Source organism: Eptatretus burgeri, chromosome 2 (assembly GCF_056783735.1).
Source record: "Eptatretus burgeri isolate ZD-2024b chromosome 2, Ebu_testis_v1, whole genome shotgun sequence".
NCBI classification, from domain to species: domain Eukaryota; kingdom Metazoa; phylum Chordata; class Myxini; order Myxiniformes; family Myxinidae; genus Eptatretus; species Eptatretus burgeri.
In genome coordinates this window covers 75,358,580-75,384,182 of record NC_140962.1, presented here as the reverse complement: position 1 = coordinate 75,384,182, position 25,603 = coordinate 75,358,580, and the positions used below count along the sequence as shown (strand labels likewise).

Sequence of the window (25,603 nt, the reverse complement as noted above, 5' to 3'; positions counted from 1 at the left end):
TATTCGTTTTTGGCCCTTTCTCTCAATGGTGAAGAATCACTTTAAAAATTAAATGATTATTATCGTATTCGGATCTTCACCAAAATCTAATCAGTTTGTCCTTGTCACACACGCAACCTGTCCACAAAATTTCATCCAAATCTGTCTACAACTTTTTGAGATATCCTGCACACAAACAAACAGACAGAAAGGGGGTGAAAACAACCTCCTTTACCTTCGGTGGCGGAGATAATAATCAGACGCGGGGTTTACTTCTGTTTCTTGTAAACATTTAATTTACGTGACAGCCTTTGAAACAACCTCATGAGCCTTTAATTAAAAAAAAAATCTTTTCACAAAATATTTTTGATTTGTAAAAGAAATGCTAATTTAAAATAGGAAATGTCATGTTGGCAAGTCCAGGAATGGGGGGGGGGGGGGGGTGGGTGGTTGGAAGAGCATCCCAAAGATGTTTCAAAGACTGCTGCCTCCAAAGTTAACCTCACCATCAAGCTTCATGTATCCCACACCCTTTTGTAACATAAGACATCCCCACTATGCCACCCCCTTCCCTCAGCTCAGTGTGCAAAGACCAAGGATAGCTTCCAGATCCCAGACTCATGGCCAACACAGCTCAAGTGACCCTCGGATTTTTATGAATAGCCAAGTGTCCATCACCTGATTGGAGAAGCCATGAGTAATGGCTGTGCAATCTTAAATACATTCATATTTGGTGTTCTGCATGAAAAGTACTCTACAGGTTGAAAAAAAATTCTACATTGGAAAAAAAAAAAAAGAAAAGAAAAAGATTTTATTGCCATTCTGAAACAGCCAAGAGGAAAAAATAATATCAGCAATGTTCCAGAAATAAACACTTTCCCCTCCTTTCTTATAATTTGTTACATTCCAACTGGAGCACACTATTTAACAAAGTATCAATTTTTTAACGTGAACAAAAAAGCTTGTTGCATGCAGATTTCAGGCATCTTCTTCTTTGTTCAGGCCACAATTGTACAGTACAGACAACCAGCAAGTTCCAAATTGAAAAAGAAATGGAGACCTCAAATCAATCTAAAACGTGCCATACTAATTAAACAGATTATGACGCTCACGATAAAAACGGAAATGCTCCAGTCGTTGGTGCACACACCCAAAGGCATTGAGAAGAAGGTAACCTTGCAAGTATAGAAAGAGAATGTGTAGGAATAGTAGATTGACACATTAGGCTTGGGTTGGACTTTTTGATTGCTGCATGTGGGTGTAATCTAGTGGGGGGAGTTGTTTGTATGGTCAGTGGAGTTGGACCGCAATGCTGCCCCCCCTCCCCTCCCCCACTCTGAATGAAGACTTAGGATAATCTAAAGGAGGATGATGGGGGTAAGTGTTGCAGAATTGGCTTCCAGGGGTGAAGATTGTACAGCTGAGAAATAGTTTATCCCTTCATGTATTCACATAAGAGCGAGTTCATTTTATTGTGATAAAGCATTATGCATCGATACATGTATAGAAGGCCAACATCTTCCCTCCATAATGCTTGTCAAACACTGCTTCTCTCTTGAAACTCCGTTTAAGGTTATTTTTTTCCTTTGTAATCTGTCCGAAATGTACTTTTGGGGAAATAGAGGCCCTGCAACGCTGAGAAGGTGCAAGTTTTGGCGTGAAGGCATGAGCCTGGAACATTCGAGTCCAATTCAGATGCTCAGGGGGAGGTGTTTCCCATTCATTTAAGACCAAAAATCAAATCAGTGCAGGGCAGACAGGGTAGGGCAACATCACACGGTGGGGCGTGGTGGATGCTGATAAAAGTCCGTGTGCACGCCAGTTCGGGGCTCAGTCCAGTCACAGTCAAGTGGATTATCAGCCATCTTTTCTACAACCTGAACACTGAAACTCACATTTTTACAGTATCCATAAGAAAAGTGATGAGTAAGTAGTGGACAAGCAGTAGTTTTATCTGGGTTTCTCATGCCATTCTTGTATGCATTCATTCTTACATTACATCTCTGCATTGTTTCACCAACACATTGTATCGCACATTTGCTACAAGTCAATATGTAAACTATGTTTAAGGTTTTACATGTAATTAAGCATTTGGTTTATTTTAACTTGTAAGATCTAGCCGTTACTGTAAAAAAGATATTGCTTGTGGCAAATATCGGACAAATTTTGCAATTGCAAATCCCACATTTACACACTTTGCATTTGGATAAGTGTTCGCCATTGGCTAACCCAGAATGGCCACCTCCTATGGCCAGGATATCCGAGTTCACTACAATATTACCCTGTCGAGGAAGACAAATCCTCTGAGGATGGTGAGTCCCCAGGGAGGATAGTTCACACACATCGTGACCTTGGGGAAACTAATACAAGTTCCCAGAGCATTCTGGGTAACAGCAACTTGTGTCGTTGGGATACTTGTATATTGTGATGCAACATTTCATCAAGGTTCATACATTGCTTTCCGTGCTGAACCTTACCAATTATTATTAATGTTCTTTTTGCCATTCGCTTTTCCTTCCGACTCCCTCCTCTTTGCTCCCATGCCAAAAAGATATTTCCTTTACCCCAAAGAATATGTCCTATTCTTATTAAAAAAAAAAAACAAGGATAGGATTATATTGTTCTGGGAATTTATGCGTTTCAGCCTTGAAGACAAACATTTATTTATCATCCTTTTGGTGTTGCTAAAGGCCCAGTCACACCTTGACGTTTTAGCCAGCAATGGCAACGTATTAAAATGTATGTAAAACGCTGGCTTATGTTGAACTTTTGATGTTTTTTTTTTTTAAAGATTCGGACGTATTCATAACGACTTGGTCTTATGCATAACATATTAGTAACGGACACCGAACGTTTCGTTGTGTTATAGATAACTTATACCAACGAATGCTGAACCTGTTGTCGGCCTTCACAACCTATGCCCAACGATAGTCTAACTTAGACATAGCGCGCTGCACGCATCGCCGACGATGACGTGGCGCAGGTTATGAAAAGGCTGCCGCACAACGATTCAAATCATAACCGCCGCAGAAATGGAAGTGTCAACATCACAGTCACACCGTGGCGATCTTGCCAGCATATGCCGACCTCTGAAAAATGAGTCTAAAATGTTGGCGTACGTCGAATACGGTATGGGTAAGTTTGGTATGCGTGAATATAACGCTAAAGTACACTATCATACGTCGTAGTTAGTGGAGTACGTCTTATAATTTTAAACATGTTGAAAATTTAACGACGTACTTGCCGTATGACACACGCTCCGCATGCGATGGGAATAAGTTGTATGCACGATATGCGATCGTTGACACACGTTACTTGAAAGGTGCTCATAAGTCGAAACACGTCACGGTAATGGTTAGCGTCAGTGATCCAGACTCCGGGTTTTTTTTTTCTTCGGTATGACGGTGTTCAGTGTACAGTGCGGTTATGATTTAAATCGTTGAGCGGCAGCCTATTAATTATATTATATTATAACCGCACTAGAAATCGAAGTGTCAAAATCACCATCAGACCGAAGGAAGGAAGAAAAAAAAAAAAACTAAAAATAAAAAACCAGGGAGTCTGGAACACTGACGCTAACCATTACCTAGATGTGTTTCGACTTAGGAGCACCTTACAAGTAACGTGTGTCGATGTGTGTCACCGATCGTGTAACGTGAGTACAACACGTTACTCATAGGTTAGAAATAAGTTTTGGGTACGCTAACCATTACCTCGACGTGTTTCGACTTATGAGTAACTCACAAGTAACGTGTGTCAACGATCGCGTGACGTGCCTACAACTTATGGCCAGCGTTATGCGGAACGTGCGAGTCATACACTGGCATAAGTCTTAAAATTTCAAGCATGGAAAATTTGAGGACAACCGAAAAGTACAAGGTTTAAAGCCAGCGTACTACGACGTATGGCAGTTTTTCAGCGTGTTCTCAATGTTATCAAAACTTACCCATAATGTATTCGACGTGTACCAGCGTTTTAGACAAATTTTCCAAAAATCGGCATAAGCTGGCTCAAACGTCAAGGTTTGACTGGGCCTTAAGCATAGCGAAAGATTGCAACAAATATATACAAAACTAGAACAGCACTTGGTAGAGCGCATCCCTCCACCACACAATGCCTGATCCACGAGAACATATCGAGCCCAATACATTTTGAAATATTGTGCTATATATCGTTTTTGGCCCAATCTCTCAATGGTGAAGAATGACTTTAGAAATTAAATAATTCTGGTATCCAGATCTTCACCAAAATCGAATCGATTCGTCATGGTCACACACCCAACCTGTCAACCAAGTTTCGTCCAAATCCGTCCACAACTTTTTGAGATATTGTGCTACATATTGTTTTTGGCCCAATCTCTCAATGGCGAAGAATTACTTGTAAAATTCTAGTAGTTGGATCCGGATACTGGATCTTCACCAAAATCTAATCAGTTCGTCCTTTTCACACACCCAACCTGCCCACCAAGTTTCATCTGGATCTGTACACAACTTTTTGAGATATACTGCACACAGACGGACAAACAAACGAAGAGAGATTGGTGAAAACATAGCCTCCTTCACTTTCAGTGGTGGAGGTAACAAGTACAGACATTTTTCTTCCCTTTGATGTATTGTAAATGCAGATGTGTGAATATGTTGTTCATTACCTCGAAGCTGGGTTTAAACTTTGCAGGCTTCAAAATGGCATGGGGGGGGGGAACTATTTGCAAAAGCTTTTCGTCTGTACAGCTTGGTCAACACAGGGCAAACATTGCAAACAGAAAAGTAATTCAAGTGTATAAACATCAATACAACATTGGTCATATCTACCAAAATATAGCACATAATTGGAAAGTGTGAGAAAATCATTTTCGCACCTTCACAGCTCGAGCAGTCCTGCTGGATCGGTATGCTGGCCGATTGAGAGCCACCTGCCCCTGAATGTGGTGCTTTTTCTGCTCCATGTAAGCGCTGTGAATGGTGGGAGCCAGGAGGGGGTGGGGGGGAAGGGGAAATTAAACATGAATGCACTGTAAAAGAGAACGACATGGAAATGATACAAAAAACAATGCATGTTCTCTTGAGTTTCATTTATTGTTGATGACTGTGTCCTGAAATGTTGCTGACTTTCAATAATATTGTATTAAATTGAATGAAAGTAGTAAATGGGAGTGGGGGGGGGGGGGGGGGGTGAAGGTAACACACACACGCGCTAAATATATATATATATATATATATATATATATATATATATATATATATATATATATATATATATACACATTGTTACGGATCTGGAAACCGCATGCCTCAAAGACAATGGCATCCATCATACAGTGATCCCCAGACAGTTATTTAAATAATATACATGCAGTTAGACCTTTCCCTCATGTCTAATGGGTCAAACGGGACGAAGTGTGTTGTGTGCATCTCATCGCAAGGTCTGATTATATCTCTATCTTCATTTCAACTCTTTTCCTCTTATTCATTGAAATAAATTGAAGCAGGCACCGCACTCAGACGGCCACTTGCGAAAATCGCAGCCCCCCTTCAATATAAGAATGCATCCACGCGGAGGCCAAAAGAAGCATCAACCACACGATGGAAAAAAAACCTCGGGAGGTCGCTCGCCGATTGTGAACGCCAATAACTCAACCACGTGACCTAGGGTCCTCCGTCTGAACCGGTTACTTATCACATGACCTAATTCCCGGGGAACATGCACTCTGTACGCCTTGTCCGAACGAAGTCACTTTACCGGGTCAGATGCAGCCGAGCGACACTGCCAAGGAACGTTCCGGCTAAAAGAACAGATCGTTGGGAATATGTCCAGGCTGGGCTAGGATACGGACCATGCTGGACCGATTAAAGAAAAGACGAAAACGAGCTGGGAATATTTAGATACAAACATTTACTAACAATCAGGCGAGGAAAAGCATGTGGCACATTGAATGCATTTATTGTTATACAAGCAGGAATAGTAAGGAATTTGTGTGGTGTGACAAGGCAAGCCACTTACTAAAGTGGACACAGAGCAGACTTATCCCAATATATCTTCTACACTCTTAACTTAGGCTATGGCAGGTGCCATCACACACACACACACACACACACACACACACACACACACACACACACACACACACACACACACACACACACACACACACACACACACACACACACACACACTTTCTAACCTGTAATTGGAGGGAATAAACAATCAGCTCTCACCCAATCAATTACCCCAAGCGGGTAGGATTTCCATCATCAACCCCCATGCCCTTCCAGGCAAAGAAAATTGCACAAAGCAACCGTGAAAGGCTATACTCTGTTAGCCATTTGCTGTTTCAAGCCCTACCTGGGTTTCTCATCAACTGCAAGCATTCACCATTTATATGTTAACATCCATCCGTCCATTGGGACTGTACTCTGGATGGAGAATCGTTGCTGCTGAAGCAGTGTCTTGGCTATGGGCACAATCATGGATGGGTCGCCACTTCGACAGAGTATACCAGCATGCTGGCACTCATTTTGCCGACCTCAGAAGGATGACAGGCTGAGTTAACCCCACCTGGTATGAATTCAATGGCTGAGCAGCATTTTAACTCAGGACCTAAGGATTCCTAGCCCACCACCATAACCATTAAGACAACACCAGGTGTGCATGTGAACTGCTATTGGCCATGCACGTGGTAGATGCTAGGGAACCTTGGTGACAGTGTTTTTGTGTAAGCTGTCACTAATGACTTACTAACAAGTGATAAAACTGGTCATGTGCCTAAGGGATAATGTAACATTGGGATTCTAATGTGTGTGCTACTTGTGAATGTCTGCAGGATTTGTAGCCGTTCTTAGTTAATTTATGCAGCTTTGACTGGAGGAGTGTGGAGTTGATTTGGCTGAGGCTGAGTGAAGCGGGGTCGAGGCCGTTTATTCCTGGAACATGAAACACCTGAAAAACAATATCTTCATAAAACTGATTTTTTTTTTTTTTTGGAACACTGGCCACATTTTTCATCCAATCATCATGCAACTTTGTTTAAAAAAAATTATCCATGACCTACGTTAAAAGTTTCCTGTCAATCTCAAACGGTTGTGGAGAATGGTTTTTTTTTTTTAAGTGCATAAAGATCACAAGGTGAGGGCAAAAATTAAAAAAAGTGAGGGGCTCACTGTTCAACATGATGATCAAGGATGGTTGTGAACACCTTTTACAATTATATATATATATATATATATATATATATATATATATATATTCACTTATTTATTCGTGTGTAGTACATGGTTGTGAGTTGTACCTGTGCTACCAATTCAGTGCCACCTATAGTAGTAGTGGGGCAACTTAGCTAAATATAGCATAACAATTGTGCATTTTGTGAGGAAAGCACCAAATATGGCACACTAGTAGCCTATCATATTATAAACAGATTTGTATATTGGGCCATCTCAAATTCAGCCGCTGATGGCTGTGCCAGCCATTTTCCACTGCCATCAAAAATTTTGAGATTGTCCAATATCCAAATCTGTTCATAATATGTAAGGCTACTAGTGTGCCAAATTTGGTGCTTTCCTCACAAAATGCGCAATTGTTATACTAAGTTGCCCCGCTATAGGTTAGAGGAAGAATTTTTAATCTGTTAACAACCAGTGCTGGGTTGCTCCCAGACGGGCCATCTGACCCAACGTCCTTCTGATGGACGATGCCTCACTCTGCATGATTACAGACTCGATTATAAACTGCCAGATTGTAAAGGCTTCATTGTAAAATGCTCCGTCCCTTGGACGGAGATCAAGAAGCCGATGTCCCCGTCTGTGGGTATCAATTTGTGTACGTTCAAGACCCCCATGGTGTCTTTGGTGAAGAATAAGCGAGTTATCGCCGGCATCCTGAACAAATCACAAATCCCTGTCACCCTCAGGCGAACGTCAGTCCTAACCAGCTGGTTCGTGAAGGGCCTCATCGTTGGAAGGCTCAAAGATGAGTGCGTTGACGACCCACTGCAGGCTCTTGCTTAACGGTACTCAGCATTTTCACATTGACAACACACAAATGTTGAAAAGAGCGAGGAGAGACACAACCTAAGCGTGCAGGACGAAAAACCCTCACACAAGATAGAAGCTAAAACCAAAAAGGCCTCCTTCCCCCCCAAGGAAGTAAAGAATGGACAAACCTTACTTGAGGCCCACTGTAAACGTCGGAGGTTTAACTGAAATCGATTCACTTCAGGAGAAACAATTAGCTTGTACACTCATGCCATGGCAACCACGATTTATCATTTACTTATTGATATGCAAACCAATGTGGACCCAGGCATCGCGTCAGCGCGACACAGCCGTTCAATTCCGATGAGTTATTCAGAGATGAGTAGTGAATAGTGAGTACACGAAGATGAAGCAATTGTACAACAAATTCACCCGAAGACCCCAAAGGAAGCAAACCGCCAACATTCGGTCCTCACGCACCCGGAAGCGAACCGTCGGAAACTTCCGGAATTCGCACTGATCTCTTCAAACTTCCATGGGAAGGATAAGGACTTCAGATCCCGACGTATTTATGCAGATGAAATATTAATAGCGAGGAAATCAAGGTTTATGACAAAATCTGATGCTATTAAGGCAAAACAGGCTCAAACCCACAAACAACAACAACAACAACAGATTCGGGTCCCCGGATGCGGGTCACGTAAACCGGGGGTGTGTTCCGCGAGCAAGCGGCTTGCTTATCGCTTACCAAGCGGATTGCTTGATTCAAAGCGCCCGAGGAAGCATTTCAACGGAACGGAGCGCTCGGCATCGCTTAACAACATGGCGGCCTCCGATGTTAACAATCAAGATGGAGATTTTAAAAGTAGATTTGTTTTTTTTTAAATAGGCGAAATCTGTACTGTAAAAGAAGTGTGTGTGTGTGTGTGTGTGTGTGTGTGTGTGTGTGTGTGTGTGTGTGTGTGTGTGTGTGTGTGTGTGTGTGTGTGTGTGTGTGTGTGTGTGTGTGTGTGTGTGTGTGTGTGTGTGTGACCATTTTTCTCAGAGATGGCTGAACGGATCTTCGTCAAACTTCCAGAGGTTCATCAGTGAATGTCGGGGAGTGTTTGAGGTAAAAAATAATTTTTGAAGGAAAAGTTGGAATTTTTTTGGGGGGGATTTTTGTTTTTTTTGCAAAATCGCTCTTTCATGTCTAGCCTTTGTAGTTATGTGAAAGGTTATCTTGTTACGAATCTGGCAGCCATGAGCACTCAACAGCCAGGTCCAATAGATCAGTTATATCGGTATGTGTTTCTAGTTAGGGTCCCGTCCTATGTTTAATGGGTGATTAATTGTACGTGCGCTGTGAATTATTTTATAGTTAGTATTTTTACTCCACCAACCACAACAACTACAGCTACTACTACGACATCCACCACAACAACACCACCGTCCTGGACTCGACCCGGTCGCCAGTCGCCATTACGCATGTGTTTTTGGCTGAGGACGTGGGCGGAGCCTTTGTCGCCTCGGGTTGAAACTCTGCTCCGCGGAGGAGCAGAGAGCGTTTCCTTCAGCCAATGAGCGGAGGGCGAGCACCACACGCATGCCCCAGCCAATCAGGAGGCCGCCACGAGTCGCCTGACAACCCACCGTCCGATCAGGAGGCGAGTGGCGGGGAGAAGAAGCCCCTCCTTCCTAAAGAGGAGTGTGGTTGTCTGGACCAGCGTTCTGCAGACGGTGTGCTCGTGGAAATTGCGGCGTGGTCTGTGGTTGTCAAGGAGCGGTCTGAGACACTGGTGATCGTGATTGAGCAGCCTCGTTCATGGGCCGTGGACTTCGGGTCGTGGGTTCGGGTCCCACCGTGGTGGTTTCGGAGTCGGTGTGGCCGCACGAAGCGGACAGGTACTCTGTCCCGGCTTGACCGAGATAGACCCACGGGGTCCAGTTATTTTGGATGTGTGTGTGTGTGTGTGTGTGTGTGTGTGTGTGTGTGTGTGTGTGTGTGTGTCCATGGGCCCCGTCTGTTAAGTAGAGCTGTTTAAGTGTTTTCTTTTCATATTACATTTCTTTTTTTCGTGATAACTCTGCTCTGTGTCTCCCCTCCACGATTATTGTTATAAATAAATCCCTTTTGTTAAATGTTCCAGCTCGTTTCTGTGTTTCTTTCATTGGCTTAGCACGCTGTGTATTGAGAGATAGCGAGGGTAAATTGTTAATTTGGTCCGGCGCGGCTCTGGTAACTCCGCTCGGTTACGCCGGATCCGAGTCGTTACCTGCAACTCGGATCGGACAGAGTCGGCCGAGGGTGTGGTTCCCCGGTAGTTAGACTGCGTGGGTATTTAGGTATATTGAAATTAGGCATTAACCCTACCCCACGCGGTCGAATTATTGGCGATTCATGGTCCTGTAAGGGACCCGTGCCTTTCGGACTTATCCGAGGGTCACGACCTAAATTCCGGTGTGTTCGGTGGAGCCGACTCTACTGCTCCCTCTAGCGGTCGTGCTCGCCACCGATATCCGACCCCACAACAATATTAAATGATCCCCGACCCCATTCCTTGGTGGTTGTGGGGAAGTGTTTTTGGCCCCCACAAAAAAATAGAAAAAAAATTATTTCTTCAAAATACCATCAGGGTTAGAACATCACCGGGCAACGCCGAGTACTCACGCTAGTAAATTATAAATGTAGTTTTTTTAAATCGGCGAAATACTGTATAAATGTACCTTCTGAAACCTATCCATGCAAATGATCTTCATGGGGTCAATGATGAAGAATGCTGTCGTGGTACTCGAACAAATGCTCGAGTTTTAATCGATCCTCTTGGAACAACTTCCCCAAACAAATTTATTGTGAGAGCAGCGACTACAGAGTATGAGGGAGATGGAGAGAAAGATAAATAAATGGGGAGTCAAAAGGAGGATTGTCCTGCCAAGCTTGTATATTAATACAGTGGCTGAGGGTGGTCCTGCATGCGTTTTAATGTGCCCTAAGTTACTCTTCATTTTCGATTAGAACACACCTAGGGATAATAAGACAGGCCTAACAAAAGGACGCCAACGTTGTCAGACGGAATGAAAACCCGTCATTGTTGCTACAAAAAGAGCTAAAATTGATGAAAAAGCGGCCGAAATGGATTGGTGGGGAACGGAAGCAAGATTGGTTATTTCCGTCGTGAATAGTCCGAGAGAGAAACAAAAGCGGTTCATTCCGGTTACTGTAGTGCGAACAAGATGGCGCATGCAGTAGAACGACCTGTTACGGTATGTTAATTTTTCGTGCTTGTGCCTCGAACATAAATGTAATATAGATAATATATAGTGGGTAGTACCTGATGTAGTTTTAACAATTTATTAAACCGAATTTTGTTGTGATGATAATGTTTGGTTTGCCTGTATTTTGAGCCCCCGAGTGTAGGATCGCTAGTTGTGTAGGCTCAGTTCAACATAGGGGATCGTGTATGGGATCTTTTTACAGTTTTTACTTCATGTTAACTTTGTTATTTTATTGGAATTCGCAATTTATTATTACTATCAAATTTTACCTCTTGCAAATATAGACGATCAATCGTCACTGATCGCTGCAGCACGGGGGCACGAATTTCACGAAATGTCAGCCACACATTAAGTCAAGAGGGCTTTTATCGCTGCTTGTATAATATCCCGTACCACAAACGGGATTTCATTAACAGACATGATATATTCAAGGCAGACTACGTTAAAGTTAACTTACCATAACTTCAAGACCTTTTCAAGCCGTCATGTTTCCCACGTTATGGTAACCGGAATGAACCGCTTTCACTTCGGTCTCCGCCGTTTCGTGACAGAAATAACTGATGTTGCTTCCGTTCCCCACCAATCAATTTCGGGATTGACTGTTCTTGTGTCCGTCACGACCGTTCTTGCGTGTAGAATAAACGTGTTGGTTTCGGTTTTATTTGCTATTGCGACTGTAATTACTGTGTTGGTTTCAATTTCGGCCGCTATTTCATCAAATTTAGCTGTTTTTGTAACAAGAATGACGGGTTTTCATTCCGTCTGACAACGTTGGCGTCCGTTTGTTAGGGGGGCCTGGTATCAGGTCCCCAGCATCAATTATAACGTCATATCAAACGAAGAAGAAGAAGTGTGATGCCCCTCTCTCTCTCTCCTCTCTCTCTCCCCCCTCTCTCCCCTCCCTCTCTCCCCTCCCTCTCTCCCCCTCTCTCTCCCCCTCTCTCCCCCTCTCTCTCCCCTCTCTCTCGCCCCTCTCTCTCCCCCTCTCTCTCCCCCCTCCTCTCTTCCTCCTTCTCTGTCCCTCCTCCTCTCTCCCTCCCCTCTCTTGCCCCCTCCCACCCCCTCTCTCGCCGTTCTCTCTCCCCCTCCTCTCTCCCTTCTCTTGCCCCCCTCACTCCCCTCTCTCGCCCTTCTCTCTCCCCCTCCTCTGTCCCCCTCCTCTCTCCCTCCCCTCTCTTGCCCCCCTCTCACCCCCTCTCTCGCCCTTCTCTCTGCTCCCTCCTCTCTCCCTTCTCTTGCCCCCCTCTCGCCCTTCTCTCTCCCCCTCCTCTCTCCCCTCTCTCACCCCCTCTCTCACCCCCTCTCTCGCCCTTCTCTCTCACCCCCTCTCTCGCCCTTCTCTCTCCCCCTCCTCTCTCCCTTCTCTCTCCCCCACCTCTCGCTCTTCTCTCTCCCCCTCCTCTCTCCCTCCCCTCTCTTGCCACCCCTCTCCCCCTCTCACCCCTCCTCTCTCACCCCTCCTCTGTCCGCCCTCCTCTGTCTGCCCTCCTCTCTCTATCTCCCTTCTCTCTCCCCCCTCTCTCCCCCCTCTCTCCCCCTCTCTCCCCCTCTCTCCCCCTCTCTCCCCCCTCTCTCCCCCTCTCTCCCCCCTCTCTCCCCCTCTCTCCCCCCTCTTTCCCCCTCCCTCCCCCTCCTCTCTCCCCCTCCTCTCTCCCCCTCCTCTCTCCCCCCTCCTCTCTCCCCCCTCCTCTGTCCCACCTCCTCTCTCCCTCCCCTCTCTTGACCCCCTCTCACCTTGGGAGTTTGGCACATACCCAGAGAAAGGCACATAACCAGGTCCCCAGTGTCGATTGTGACGTCATACCAAACGAAGAAGAAGAATTGTGACAATCCTTCAAAAAAAAAGTATTAATTAAATAAACATTAATTGTGACGTCATTCGTGATGTCATAGCACCGTGTCCTGTCAATGGTTCACAGATACATGGCCGTAACTTGGTAACCGCTCGTCCGATTGATATCAAACCTTGAAAAGGCACATCCGCGGGGCCCCGGCAATATTCCTGGCAAGTTTCAATTCTATCGGACCGGTGGTCGTCTGGTTATTAATAATTTGGGAAAAATGGCATGATAAGGTGAGAAGGTGGAACGACACCTTCAGCTGCCACATATACACCTTTTCAACACTGAAAAAGCAATAAAATGGCCGTAACTTGGGAACCGCTCGTCCGATCGATATCAAACCTCGAAAAAGCACATCCGCGAGTCCCAAGCAATATTCCTGGCAAGTTTCAATGAGATCGGACCGGCGGTCGTCGAGAAACGGCGGTCGCAGACAGACAGACAAACAGACAGACACACACACAGAGATTGCTGGAATTATTTTTAGATGTTTATTCGCCAGTGCAGCGGAAGATGGGGTTTTGCACTCACCTATGTGTTTTGTGTGTGATTTTTGATTGTGTGTGATTATGTGTGATTTTTATGTATGTATTATGTGTGATTATGTATGTGAAATATGTGTGATTTTTTCTTTAAACCTTTTTTATCATTTGAGCTTTTGTCATCAAATTTTCAACAAAGTAAACATCTCTCTGGCGGTTTTGAGAGAACCACCTCAGTGCCGTCGAGTCTGGCATTTCACTCAGGCCGACTGTTAGGGGCTCCAAGCAGCCATCAAACTTCTAGACTGGTCTCCCATCATTACTTTCTCCAACATCACCTCGTCCTGGAATTCTTACAAAGAAACTTGCTCTCCCTCATACACAGATTTATCCCCTCTCATCTTCAGTTGTCCTACCCTTCCTCCCACCCATAGTTCACTGAAGCTTGTGGTGAGGCAGTTGTCCTGAAACAACTTGCCTTTGCCTCATGGAAAGCAAACCCAACTGAGGGTAATCTCAGTTCCTTCCATGAAGCTCAGAACAATTGTGTTTCTACCCTCAGGAGAGCCAGAAAACCAACATCTTTTGAATTTAAAGTCTGAACTCTCAAACTTCTCTCCCTCCTCCAAATCCTGGTGGCATCTAATCAAATCAGTCTCTGATGTATGTTCCCCCTCCATCCCCTCCCTTACCTCAAAAGGCCGCACTGCTGATACCGCACATGAAAACACTGAATGCCTAATCTCGGTGTTTGCAGCTAAATCTTGTGTCCAAAACCCATCGCTTTCTGTACCCACCTTAACCAGTCACACTCAACTGTCTCTGGGCTCTGTGTCCTTTTCTCCTGACAAGGTGGAGAGCTTTCTGTCAAACCTCGACTCAGATTCTGCAACCGATCCAGACGGCATCAGCCCACTTGTCATAAAAAAAACATGCTCCTCTGCTCTTGCTCACCCTCTCTCTGTTCTATTCACCCTCTCATTTGCTCAACGTCATCTGCCATCTGCTGGGAAATCAGCAAACATTACCGCCCTGCATAAATAGGTGCAAAAACAGAGCCCTGCAACTGCAGACCAATCAGCCTTCTCCCAATCATCAGCAAGGTTATGGAATCCATCATCGCTTCAGACATTAAATCCTTCCTCTTCTCCAATGTCTTGATATCCGATCATCATTTTGGTTTCAGACCAGATCACTCTACCCTGGATATGCTGCTTCTGCTCTCCCAACAATGGATGGAGGTGCTCAATGCCAGATATGAAATCGCTTGCTTTTGACATGGTCTGGCACCCTGCCCTGCTCACCAAACTCTGTTCCAATGGTATCCAAGGCCATCTCTACTCATGGCTCGCAGACTTCTTCACCTGCAGCAGTTAACGTGTGGCCATAAATGGAGTTCTTTCATCCCCTCTTCCTGTCCAGGCTGGAGTTCCTCAAGGCAGCGTTCTGGGCCCTGTTCTTTTTATGGTCTTCATCAATGATCTCTCTGACTTTCTGGAAAATCCTCTTTATCTCTTTGTTGATGACTCCACCCCTGTTGTACCATCTGTCATCCCTCAAACCAACAAGCCACAGCTTCTTCGCTCTCTGCAGATCTGTATAAAATCACAAACTGGTCCAACACCTGGAGCATGTCTTTCAATCCTGACAAATCTCACACTCTCACTATGTCTCTCCGAAAGGACCGTTTAGAACCCCCCCCTCCTTCCCCCATCTACTTTCTCAACAATCCTCTGGAAGAAGTCCTTTCATTCAAGCTTCTGGGTCTCACTATCTGACATGATCTTTCCTGGGAAAGCCACATTTCCAAGCTGGTCTCCAAAGCCAGTCGCCGACTGGGCATCCTCCACAGTGCAAAGTCCTTCCTTGGCACCCCTGACCACATACAAAGCTTTCATCCACAGCCTAATGGAGAACTGCTCTCCCCTCTGGGCTGGTGCTCTCCCCTCTGGGCGTATGCTCCTGCCTCTCACCTTTCTCGGCTTCATGCTGTGGAAACCAAGGCATTTAGGATCATTGGTATCTCTCGCGATGCAACGCGATGAGTCTTTGGACCTCTCACTCTCTCAACGCAAGCAGGTCGGTGGTCTTTCTGTCTTCTTCCGTCTCCTCTCTGGTCTCGCCCCCCCCCCTGCTTTGTCTACGATATGTCCTTACCATATATCCGCAGGGTGCTCCAGGTCCATCAACAACCCCCTTCTGGTAAAACTACGAAAATCACAAATCACTGCTCACCTTCACTCTTTCATTCCTCTTTTTTTCCTGCCTTTGGAATAAACTCCAACACTCTCTTCAATCCCATTCTTCCCTCCAGGCCTTCAAAACTGTTGTTCACCACCACCTCTTATCTTCCTCCATCCAAAACCTCAATCTTTTCTACCCCCGTTAATCCACCCCAAACCCACCTTCTTCAAATTTCCTGCTTTCCTTCCTGAAAGTCCGTGTCGTGTCCATCTTGTATACCCCGTGTTCCCCACCCCATCCCTCTCTCTTCCACAGATCTCCTAATGTCTCTGTTCCTCACTGTTTTGTTCTCCCCTCTCCTGCCCCTCTTGTCTCGTGCCCCCCCCCCTTGCTGTGAATTGTGTGTTCGCTCTCATATGAGCCTCGACAATGTATACAAAAAAAGATTTATTATGAGAATATGGAGAAGACAAATTCATAATTTTGTTTTAAAAAACTTCATTCTTGTTATTGTTGTTGTTGACCCTTTTTATTTTCGCTTATTTGGCATTTTTTTTTTGCTGTTGTGTTTTTAAACTTTTTTTTTCTCTCAGCAACCACTTGTCCAATTGATACCCAATTTTCAGGGTAGGAGTGACACCTCATGGTGAATATTTTAATGATAATTGTGACATCATAGGTCACATGATGTTGTAGCTGTGGTGGAAAAGAACTCAATTTCCACACGTTGGATCAGCATACAAACGGAGAATCTTTAATTTCGTATATACGGAGGAAGAACATTGAATGATTCACTGAAACATTCGAATGGACTTCACTGAAACAAAAGCCCGAAGCAATTCCTCTTATACACAATTTGACATTACAAAGAATGGGAGGGTGAGAAGTATTTGGTAAAATAACTCAAAACTGCAATACTTGTCCACTTTGGGTGGGAGGGAGAAAATGACACAATCATGGCAAAAGTTTGCAGTGTTATCAACCAGGTCACCCTGTTCTTGGATACTGTCTTTCTATAACTCCTTCTTTATTTCTTAATAATGAATCTTTCTATAATTCACCGTCTGTCCATCTGTCTGTTCCCAGGTACCGCAAAAATGGCTGAATCGATCGCAACCATTTCTGGGTGTGTAATCCTGGGACACCTTGGAGTAAAATAGGCATTAACATGACCCCCTTGATGGCTCCCAAAGGGAGCAGGTGCTTCTAGTTTTCATAAGATGCAATGTACGGTGTTCAAAGCCAAAATAGCATTCAAGGTTATCAAACAGTGAGAAAACTCGAGCTTTAATCCATTTTGACTCTCATGGTTTAACCACAGCACAAGGGAGGGAATTCTCACACGGAACATACATAATATTCCATCCGTGCATCATCCAGCCAATCTTGAAGCATAATGTGATTCATGACTCAAGATGCACTAAAATTGCCCACCCAGTTGTGGGAATATTCAAAACAGTACCGAAACACATGTGCGCATATCTGAGGGATAATTTTACGTTATGAACCCCATGTGTATTCATGCTTAAACAGTATACAGAAGGGATCAACAACGCACACAACAAACATCCCTCTGCTCTAAGTCATGAGCCAGCCACCAAACCACGAACGGAAAAGTTCAAACACAGGCTGCTTTAACTCTCTGCCTGACGTTTTACATTCAATTGATTCATTCTTTAGTTGTTGCAATATCATTTCTAACAAGACATTCATGTATGATATCGTACAGTAATCTTCAGTTCCTTATCGATCTCACAATCGCTTCTAATTCAGATGTTCACCAAGATCAAATTGTCACACACCACCTCTCTATCTGGTCTTAAAGCACTCTCAACGGCATTCGCCCTGCACTCCAAAGAGACCGCACCACAATGCCAGGGCTCTGTCTTTCAATACAAGATGACATATACCCAGTTATTTGTGTCCATGCCAAAGATGCAATGGCACATGAGGAGTCTGTCATTATCGTTTTTCCTCTGGAATTGGCGTGTGCACTTCACCTCACCCAGAGTCCTCATAATGTATGGTGATGACCAATCCATATCTCCACTTTCCATACTTATTCATTCACATAAGCTTCACAGTTCACAATACATAACAGAGCACGTTTTATTCCAGTGAAATCTACTGGACTCACACACTCTCCATTTCAACACTCACTTAGTACTACATGCATATCAATGCAAATCAGTGTGCATACAAATCAGATATAAATACAAACATACAAGAGTTCCAGGTTGGAACACCCAACTTATGTCCTCAACACAAAACTTAACATTTCCAATCACATAGGATTCACAAATCCATCCAAAGAGGTAACTCCTTAATACGAAACTGTAGGATTTACAAATCTGTAACACCTCCACACAATAATATAACAATGCAACAGTTTCACAGCAAGCAAACTTCCAGTGAGCACAATGAACAAATAGAAATCCAAAGAGGTAAGTCAACAAACATTCATAACACTTATTCATTCTCCCCTTGGGGACTTGAACTTTTTAGTGAGCAGGGCCTCCAACCCTCTCTTGGGAGGGGGGGGCTGACCCCCCTTTCAGAGGTCTCCAACCCCTGTTAGCACGGCAGAGCCTTCAAATATCCGTTAGAGGCTTTCCCAACCCCTATATAAACACTTGAATGCCCAGTGTAAACCCTGTAATCTTAAATGGCTTCCAACCACCTAATTTTTAGGCCTGTCACTCAAGGGTCTCCTTTGTATACCTCTCCTATCAATGGAGTACCACGTTACCGGTTTGGCTAAGAGATGCAGCATCCGATCTGAAGTAAGAGCAAGCATCTTAGTTCGTGGCCACTTGCTTGCTCTAATGCCAGATGATGCTGTTCCCATCCCTGCTGAGGTTTGTGGTCCCTGTTTGGCCACCAAAATTGTGGTGGAAAAGAACTCAATTTCCACAAGTTGGATCAGCATGCAAATGGAGAATCTTTAATTTCATATATACGGAGGAAGAACATTGAATGATTCACTGAAACATTCGAATGGACTTCACTGAAACAAAAGCCCGAAGCAATTCCTCTTATACACAATTTGACATTCCCAGGGATGGTTTTTAATATCTCTGTGAGGTTATTTGTCATCATTCCCGAAGGTCGAACTATCACTGGTACAACTTTGGCATTCTTCAGCTTCCAGGATCTTTTCAGTTCATTCTTGAGGTCTTGATATTTGGTCATTTTCTTGATTTCTGCATTGTTTAGTCCAAAATCACTGGTATTAACACCTCACTTAGCAATGCCTTCTTCCCTCTTTTTTGTACCTAACTATGATATCTGGTCGCAGTGCTTTGTTTTCGATGTTCACACTCTGGAATCATGAGGTTGTACGTGAGCCATGCTTCCATGTTTTCAGTCCATGCTTTTAGTTAATGGTCCCACAAATTTTCTGGAACTGGGATATCAGTTTTTTGCAGATGTGCTTGTGGTTAACATCACAAACTCTGTTGTCATTGTGTGTACAGCTATTCTGACATGAGATTTTTATATTAGTGTTCAGTCATCAAGCATAGCATATCACTCTCTTTGCTAACGCCACCTGCACCCCTCACTGATCTCGTTTTTTTTCCTCCTCCTCCCCACCTCCCCCCCAACTCTGTCCCCTCCTCACTCCCCCCTCCGAATAAAATACAGCACTCTCCTCCCACCTCTCTCTCTCTCTGGCGCCCCCTGCTGGTTATTGGTGAATCATGCATGGGTGTGGCGTAATGGCCGCCGCCTGCTTTGCCATGTGAGTGCTGGGCCTTGTTGGTGTTTTCTATCCCCCTTTTTCCTTTCCTTTGTGTTCTTGGTTTTTTTGCTCGTGAGTTTCTCCTTGTTCTCTTTTCCTTCTTTGTTGAGACGAGAGGGAGAGAGCGAGAGAAAACAAGGTAAAAGGGTGTTTTTTAAAATCACCTTAAGTGGTTATCGCCCTTACAAATTTTCTCTTTTTGATAATCTGAGGTGGTTACTGCTTCTTGCAGAACCTTCTTTTTGGTTTTGTTTGGTTAAAGACATGGCTGGTCAAACTACTACCAGTCATGGGTGCGATGAAGGGTTATCGTGGAAGCATGGGCTGTGCTTCGTTCTGCCGGAAAATGTCGCTATGGATGATATTCTCCTCGCGGTTGGAGAAATAATAGGCGTAAAGAACATTAGAGCAGCATCCTGAATGAGCCACAAAGTTGTCGTCTTCGTGTCACAAACGCACTTTGCAGATATTGTTGTGCAAAGAGGGTTGGTGCTGGGAGATGACCAGACCTTCGTTCCGGTGCCATCAATTGACACAGCGGCGACAAAAATAATGATAAGTAATTGCCCACCCTTCGTATCAAATGAAATACTGCTTCAGAAGCTAGGTGAATATGGTACTGTGGTGTCCAGAGTAATTACTGTTCCCCTCCGTAACAGGAATGAAAATTTAAAACACATTGCATCGTTTAGACGGTTTTGCTTTGTTGTTATAAAAGATGGTGCGACACAACTAAGTGTGTCTTCTAACCTGAAATTAGACGGACATGAATATCGGGTTTTTGCAGCAACGGAAACTTTAATCTGTTATGGATGTGGATCGCAAAGTCATGCTTGGAATTATTGTCCGAATGCAAAAAGAACGTATGCTGCTGCAGCTGGGTCAACATCCACCCTCCCCCCCCACCACCCTCCATGAATGTTCGGGGAGACCCAACAGATGAGTCACCTATCGTGCAGGAATCAACCTTAGAACGTCAAGGTGCAGCAAAAGATGGGAATGATAAGGATAGTATGGTTAAACCTTGTGATGATAACAACCTAAATGAAATGGGAGAGAAGGTGCAAATTCCAGATGATTTAAATTGCATTGAGGAACAAATGATGGACACAATCTTGAGAAAGAGCCTGAAACGCTCCCTCTTAAACATTGAAAATAAAGAGAAGGGCGATAAAGTGCTGATAGTGCAAAACGCTGGTACCTCAAGTGAGCTTGGTCATCCTGCACAAAAGGAGCAAAGTAGTGAAGAGTTGGTGGAAGACATGACTCCACCAATGGTTCATGTTAATAGGTTTCAGGATCATACTTATACATGTGAAGGTGAACAACTTACTCAGGGTGATGATGACCAAAACAAGACACAAAACGTTAAGAATGACTACCCCTTACCCCCCAATGTAATAAGGGTTGAACATAAAGAGGAAAATAAGCCCCAAGTTGACAACAGTGATGGGACAGGTCTCCCTATTCAATCTCTACAGAGAGATTCTTTAGACCATGGGATAATGGAGGTAGTGGTGGCTGAGTCACAACCGAGCTACATCGAGGATGTAGATGTAGAGGCTTGTGTTTCTTGTGATGCATTGTGTGCATCTCAGGAAGAAGAAAGAGAGTCAAATGTATCGAAAGAAAATATTATTAGCTTTTTAAATGAAACCTTCAGGCAGCGAAATGTGCAGATCAAAGATCATTTTCCCGATATCAAGGCGTTTATCACCACTGCTAAACAAATGGTGCAAAGAAACTCAACAGAGATTTCTGAACCTCAGTTCCAGAGACTCAGGAAAGCTTTGACAAAAGCGAAAAAAGAAATGCAGGTAGAAGTAGACTGAGTGCTTAGAATCTTAACGATGGTTTTGCACATCACATCTTTTAATATAAATGGGGTTCGGGCCCCATTAAGAAGGGTTCAAACAATTTAAGCTTGTGAGAGCTTGAAAGCAGATATAATCCTCCTACAAGAACCTCATGCTACAAACACCCTAGTAGCCGAATGGGGAAGACTCTTTAAAGGTCACTGGTTTTTAAGTGGTTTTCCTACACCAAAAGCAGGTGTTGCGATTTGTTTAAGCCATAAAATTTGTGCATAGCAACTTTCTTTTAAAGAAATAGATAGAGGGCATCTCATCTCTATGGATTTTGTTTGCAATAAACAATAGATAATTGTTGTAAATGTTTACGCACCAAGTGATCCTATTGAAAGGAAAATATTTTTTTTCCATTCTAAAGGATTTTATTAAGGACTTGGAGTCAACCGCATTTATATGTATTGCTGGAGATTTTAATTGTACTGTCTGTCCCTCACTCGATAGAAATAGTCATGAACCCCATGCTCTCTCAACCAAAATTCTAGGAAGCATCATCAAACAGTATGAACTTAAAGACGTGTGGAGAGTACAGCATCCACAATCGAAATGTTATACATGGTGTAGATGTCATGATGGAGCTGTATCAAGAGCAAGACTAGACAGAATATATGTAAATGAAGTAATGTCAAATGTGGTGTTGAAGTCTCAAATTGTTCCTGCCGGTTTCACGGATCATGACCTCGTCATGACGTCCTTTAACATACCGAATCTAGCATGTGGAAGTGCCTATTGGTCATTTAATACAAGTCTGTTAAATGATAAAAAAAATTTAAAGAATCTTTTCGAGATGTATGGGGGAAAATTCGCTCATCCAATTTTGAACATGCTAACTTGCGGGTGTGGTGGGATCTTGCAAAGTCCCAGATTAAAACCTTCTGTCAGCAGTATAGTTCTTTTAGTTCGAGAACACACTCTTTGTCAATTGATTTGTTAAGAACTCATATTGTAGCTCGAGAACAGAAGACAGATGGTGAAAGGGCCCTTATGACAAAGAGTTGTGGGTAAAGAGAGCTTTATTAACTGAAATGGTGAAACAACAAGCTATGGGCACCTTGGTAGGGATGAGGATGGGTTATCTGACCTTGGATATGCCAAATAAAGATTTCTTTAAATTGGAGAATAATATAAAAAAGTCTCAACAAATTAATCGGCTGCGTGCATTAAATGGATCCCTAATGACGTCCCAGAAAGGGATCAGGAGTGTTTTGAAGGATTTTTATTCAAATCTATACTCCCTCCAGAGTGTGGACAATGAGGAAATTCAAGAACTGATTGCGGAGCTTCCACAACTAGAAGGAGATCAGCAACAAGTTCTTGATTCCTCAATCACGGCTGAAGAACTTGAAGCAGCCATGCGGAGTTTAAAAGATGGAAAGGCCTCCGGAATAGATGGCCTACCCATAGAATTTTACAAAGTTTTTGGACTTTGGTTGGACCAGACTTGCTTCATGTCCTTGAAGAGTGTATACGTGTTGGAGAACTGCAATTATCTTGTAAGAGAGCAGTTGTATGTTTGCTGCCGAAAGATAGGAACTCTCAACAGGTTGAAAATTGGAGGCCTGTGTCATTACTTTGTTCTGACTATTAGATTTTTTTTCTAAAGTTCTTGCTAGTCACATGAAAAATGTAATTGCTTGGGTAATTAATCCAGATCAGACCTACTGTGTGCCTGGAAGGTCCATTCATGATAATATTTTTCTGGTAAGGGATGGCACCTTGTGTGACAATTTTGGGTTGTTGTTTATTGATCAAGCAAAGACATTTAATCATGTTGACCACCAGTAAGTACTTGTTTTCTGTTCTTAAGGGGATGGGTTTTGGAGAAAAATTTATTTCTTATGTTAAACTTTTGTATCATGATACTTATTGTATGGTGAAAGTAAATAACAGGTTATGCCCCCCTTTCTCTTTTCAAAGGGGTATTCGTCAAGGCTGTCCCCTTTCAGGATTGCTGTACACAATTGCCCTTGAACCACTTCTGGCATCTATTAGGCAGTGAATGCCACAGGGTGGGGGGGGGGGTGTAGAAGATCCGAATTTTGTGGTCATGGCTTATGCTGATGATGTCTGCATTTTAATTAGAGATCAAAACAGTATCTCTGTTCTTCAAAGGTGTTTGGAAAAATTCTCTGCAGCCTCCTCAAGTGAGGTAAATTGGAACAAAAGTTTAGGGCTATGGTGTGGTAAAAATAGTATATCTTACAGACACCCTCACTGCCGGAGAACCTAACCTGGAGGACAGATGAGGTCAAATACCTCGGAATTATATCTTGGAAATAGAGAAATGGAATTGAAGAATTGGGAAGGAATGCTGGAACAAGTTACGAGTCAGTTAAAAAAATGGGAAGGATTACTCAGGTCGCTTTCATACAGAGGATGCACTTTGGTAATTAATAACCTGATAGCAGCTGGACTATGGCATAAAGCTATTGCCTTACAACCACCGAGAGGCTTAATCATCGACATCCAGCGGGTGCTGGTAAAGTTTTTCTGGAGTGGTTACCACTGGCTTCGGCCTGCTGTATTGTACCGCCCCCGGAAGGAGGGAGGACAAGGTGTCGTGGATATCAGCAGTCGCATCATGGCTTTTCGCCTGTAGTCTGTGCAAAGACTGTTGTTCAACGAACAGATAGCTTGGCATCGCTTTGCACACTTCCTGCTGCAACAGGCTGGTGGCTTAAAATATGACCGGCATCTTTTTTTAGTGGACCTGAAGCGCATAAACTATGCCTCACGTCCTGGGTTTTACCGAAGTTTACTGAATGCCTGGAAAGGGTTTGGTGTGCAATGCCTGAATGAGGTCTACAACTGCCGAATATTTCTCCAGGAGCCTTTATTCTACAACACTTTTCTTCATGGTGTTCCTCATAGTCAGGCCTTGATCAAAAAATTAATACAAGGACAAGTTAACAAGGTGTGTGACCTTAGGAATGTCTCTAGGTCTAAATGGAGATCTGCAAGGTCAGTTGTAGACAGGCTTGGCATTAGATCCATCTGAATCATGGACCAAACTGTACGGATTGTGGTGAGGAAATTTAGACAGTTAAATATTGGTTGGGAAGGTGTCGATATTGGGGAAGATTTTTGGATGACATTTCCTGAAATTAAAGTTTTCTGCTGTCCAGTCAAATACTGAATATTCTCTCCCCTTTCATTTTGTAACTAAGACTGGGATCCAGGACCTCTCTCGAACAAAGCAATGTTTCTACCCATCGGATCTAACATGCATAGCTTTGTGGGGTGAGAAGTTAGGGCCCGGGTCTCCCTCTGCTCCTCTGTGGACCAAGTTGTACAGGTTACTCATACATGGCTTTTTGGCTGATATACAGTGGAGGCTAGTACATTGGGCACTCCCGTCCAACACCTTTGTACATCATTTTAATAGCTCCATATCGATCACATGTCCCTTCTGTGAGCAAGAAGAGGATCTCTCCCATACATATGTGAAGTGTGAAAGACTTACCCCTCTTTTTTCCTTGCTTATTCACCTCTTTCATAATTTGTCTTTTTCTTTTACATCACACATGTTTATTTTTGGGGTGCCTTACAGCCCCTCATGTAGAGATGCTAGTGCTTTTTTGAATTTTCAGGTGGCTGTAGCGAAATACGCCATTTATAAGTCAAGGAAAATGAAGATTGAAAATGACGATGATATTGATAATAATGTAACTATTTTCAAAGGTTTTGTTGTGGCGAGACTAAAACTGGAATTTAAACATTATAAAAATAATGACAATGTCAAACTTTTTAAGAGAAAATGGTGTATTGGTGGAGCTGTGTGTCTGGTGGATCAACTTAATTTGGTGGTCACTCTATGATTTGTCTTTTTTTTCAGATATGTAAAGATGTGTTTTTTTGTGTGTTTCCCAAATGAATGAATTACCTGTTTTTTTTTTTTTCTTGCTATTCGTGAAATAAACAGTGTTTCAAATTTCTCGTTCACTCGTTCTCTCGTTCTCTCGTTCTCTAGTTCTCTCTCTCTCCGCTCCTCCCCTTCCCCCTCTCTCCCTCTTTCTTTTTCTCCACCCCCTTTCCCCTTCACACCACCGTCAGCGAAGTGGCGGATTGTATTCGCTCGTATTATATATAAACTCCCAGGCGTCCAAGTTCGTTTTCCTCGAATTGCAAAAGTCGTTTTCAACTTCATCGTAGATAAAGATAACTTTCTGGTTTTATGCTTGAAATGATATCTGACTTGTGCGTCGATGAAGATGTTTCAGTGGCGGATAAAACACGCGCGTTTCCAGGTGGCCATGACAGTGTGATGAGTGACGGCACGTTG

The 25,603-nt window shown here is 43.5% G+C and overlaps 1 protein-coding gene and 1 long non-coding RNA gene across 8 annotated transcripts in view; one reads left to right on the top strand and one right to left on the bottom strand.

The window, feature by feature from the left end:
* The window catches only part of RBM48 (RNA binding motif protein 48), a 35,948-nt gene extending 24,263 nt beyond the window's left edge, over window positions 1-11,685 (bottom strand). For 2 of the 7 annotated variants that reach the window (XM_085869891.1, XM_085869898.1), the window contains exons 1-2: window positions 8,382-8,451; window positions 4,838-4,931 (exon numbers count right to left, since the gene is read on the bottom strand). In XM_085869891.1, coding sequence (XP_085726017.1) covers window positions 4,838-4,924 — 87 coding nt within the window. In that variant the 5' untranslated portion in view covers window positions 4,925-4,931; window positions 8,382-8,451. Of the gene's footprint in view, window positions 1-4,837; window positions 4,932-8,137; window positions 8,471-11,661 lie in introns of those variants that run through there. The other 5 variants (XM_085869896.1, XM_085869895.1, XM_085869893.1 and 2 more) reach the window with 5 other exon arrangements.
* LOC147032354 (uncharacterized) lies at window positions 8,430-25,235 on the top strand. Its single transcript, XR_015055129.1, has 3 exons — window positions 8,430-9,060; window positions 19,357-19,453; window positions 22,563-25,235. It is a non-coding gene; the product is annotated as an uncharacterized LOC147032354 (long non-coding RNA).
* Window positions 25,236-25,603: the final 368 nt, after the last annotated feature.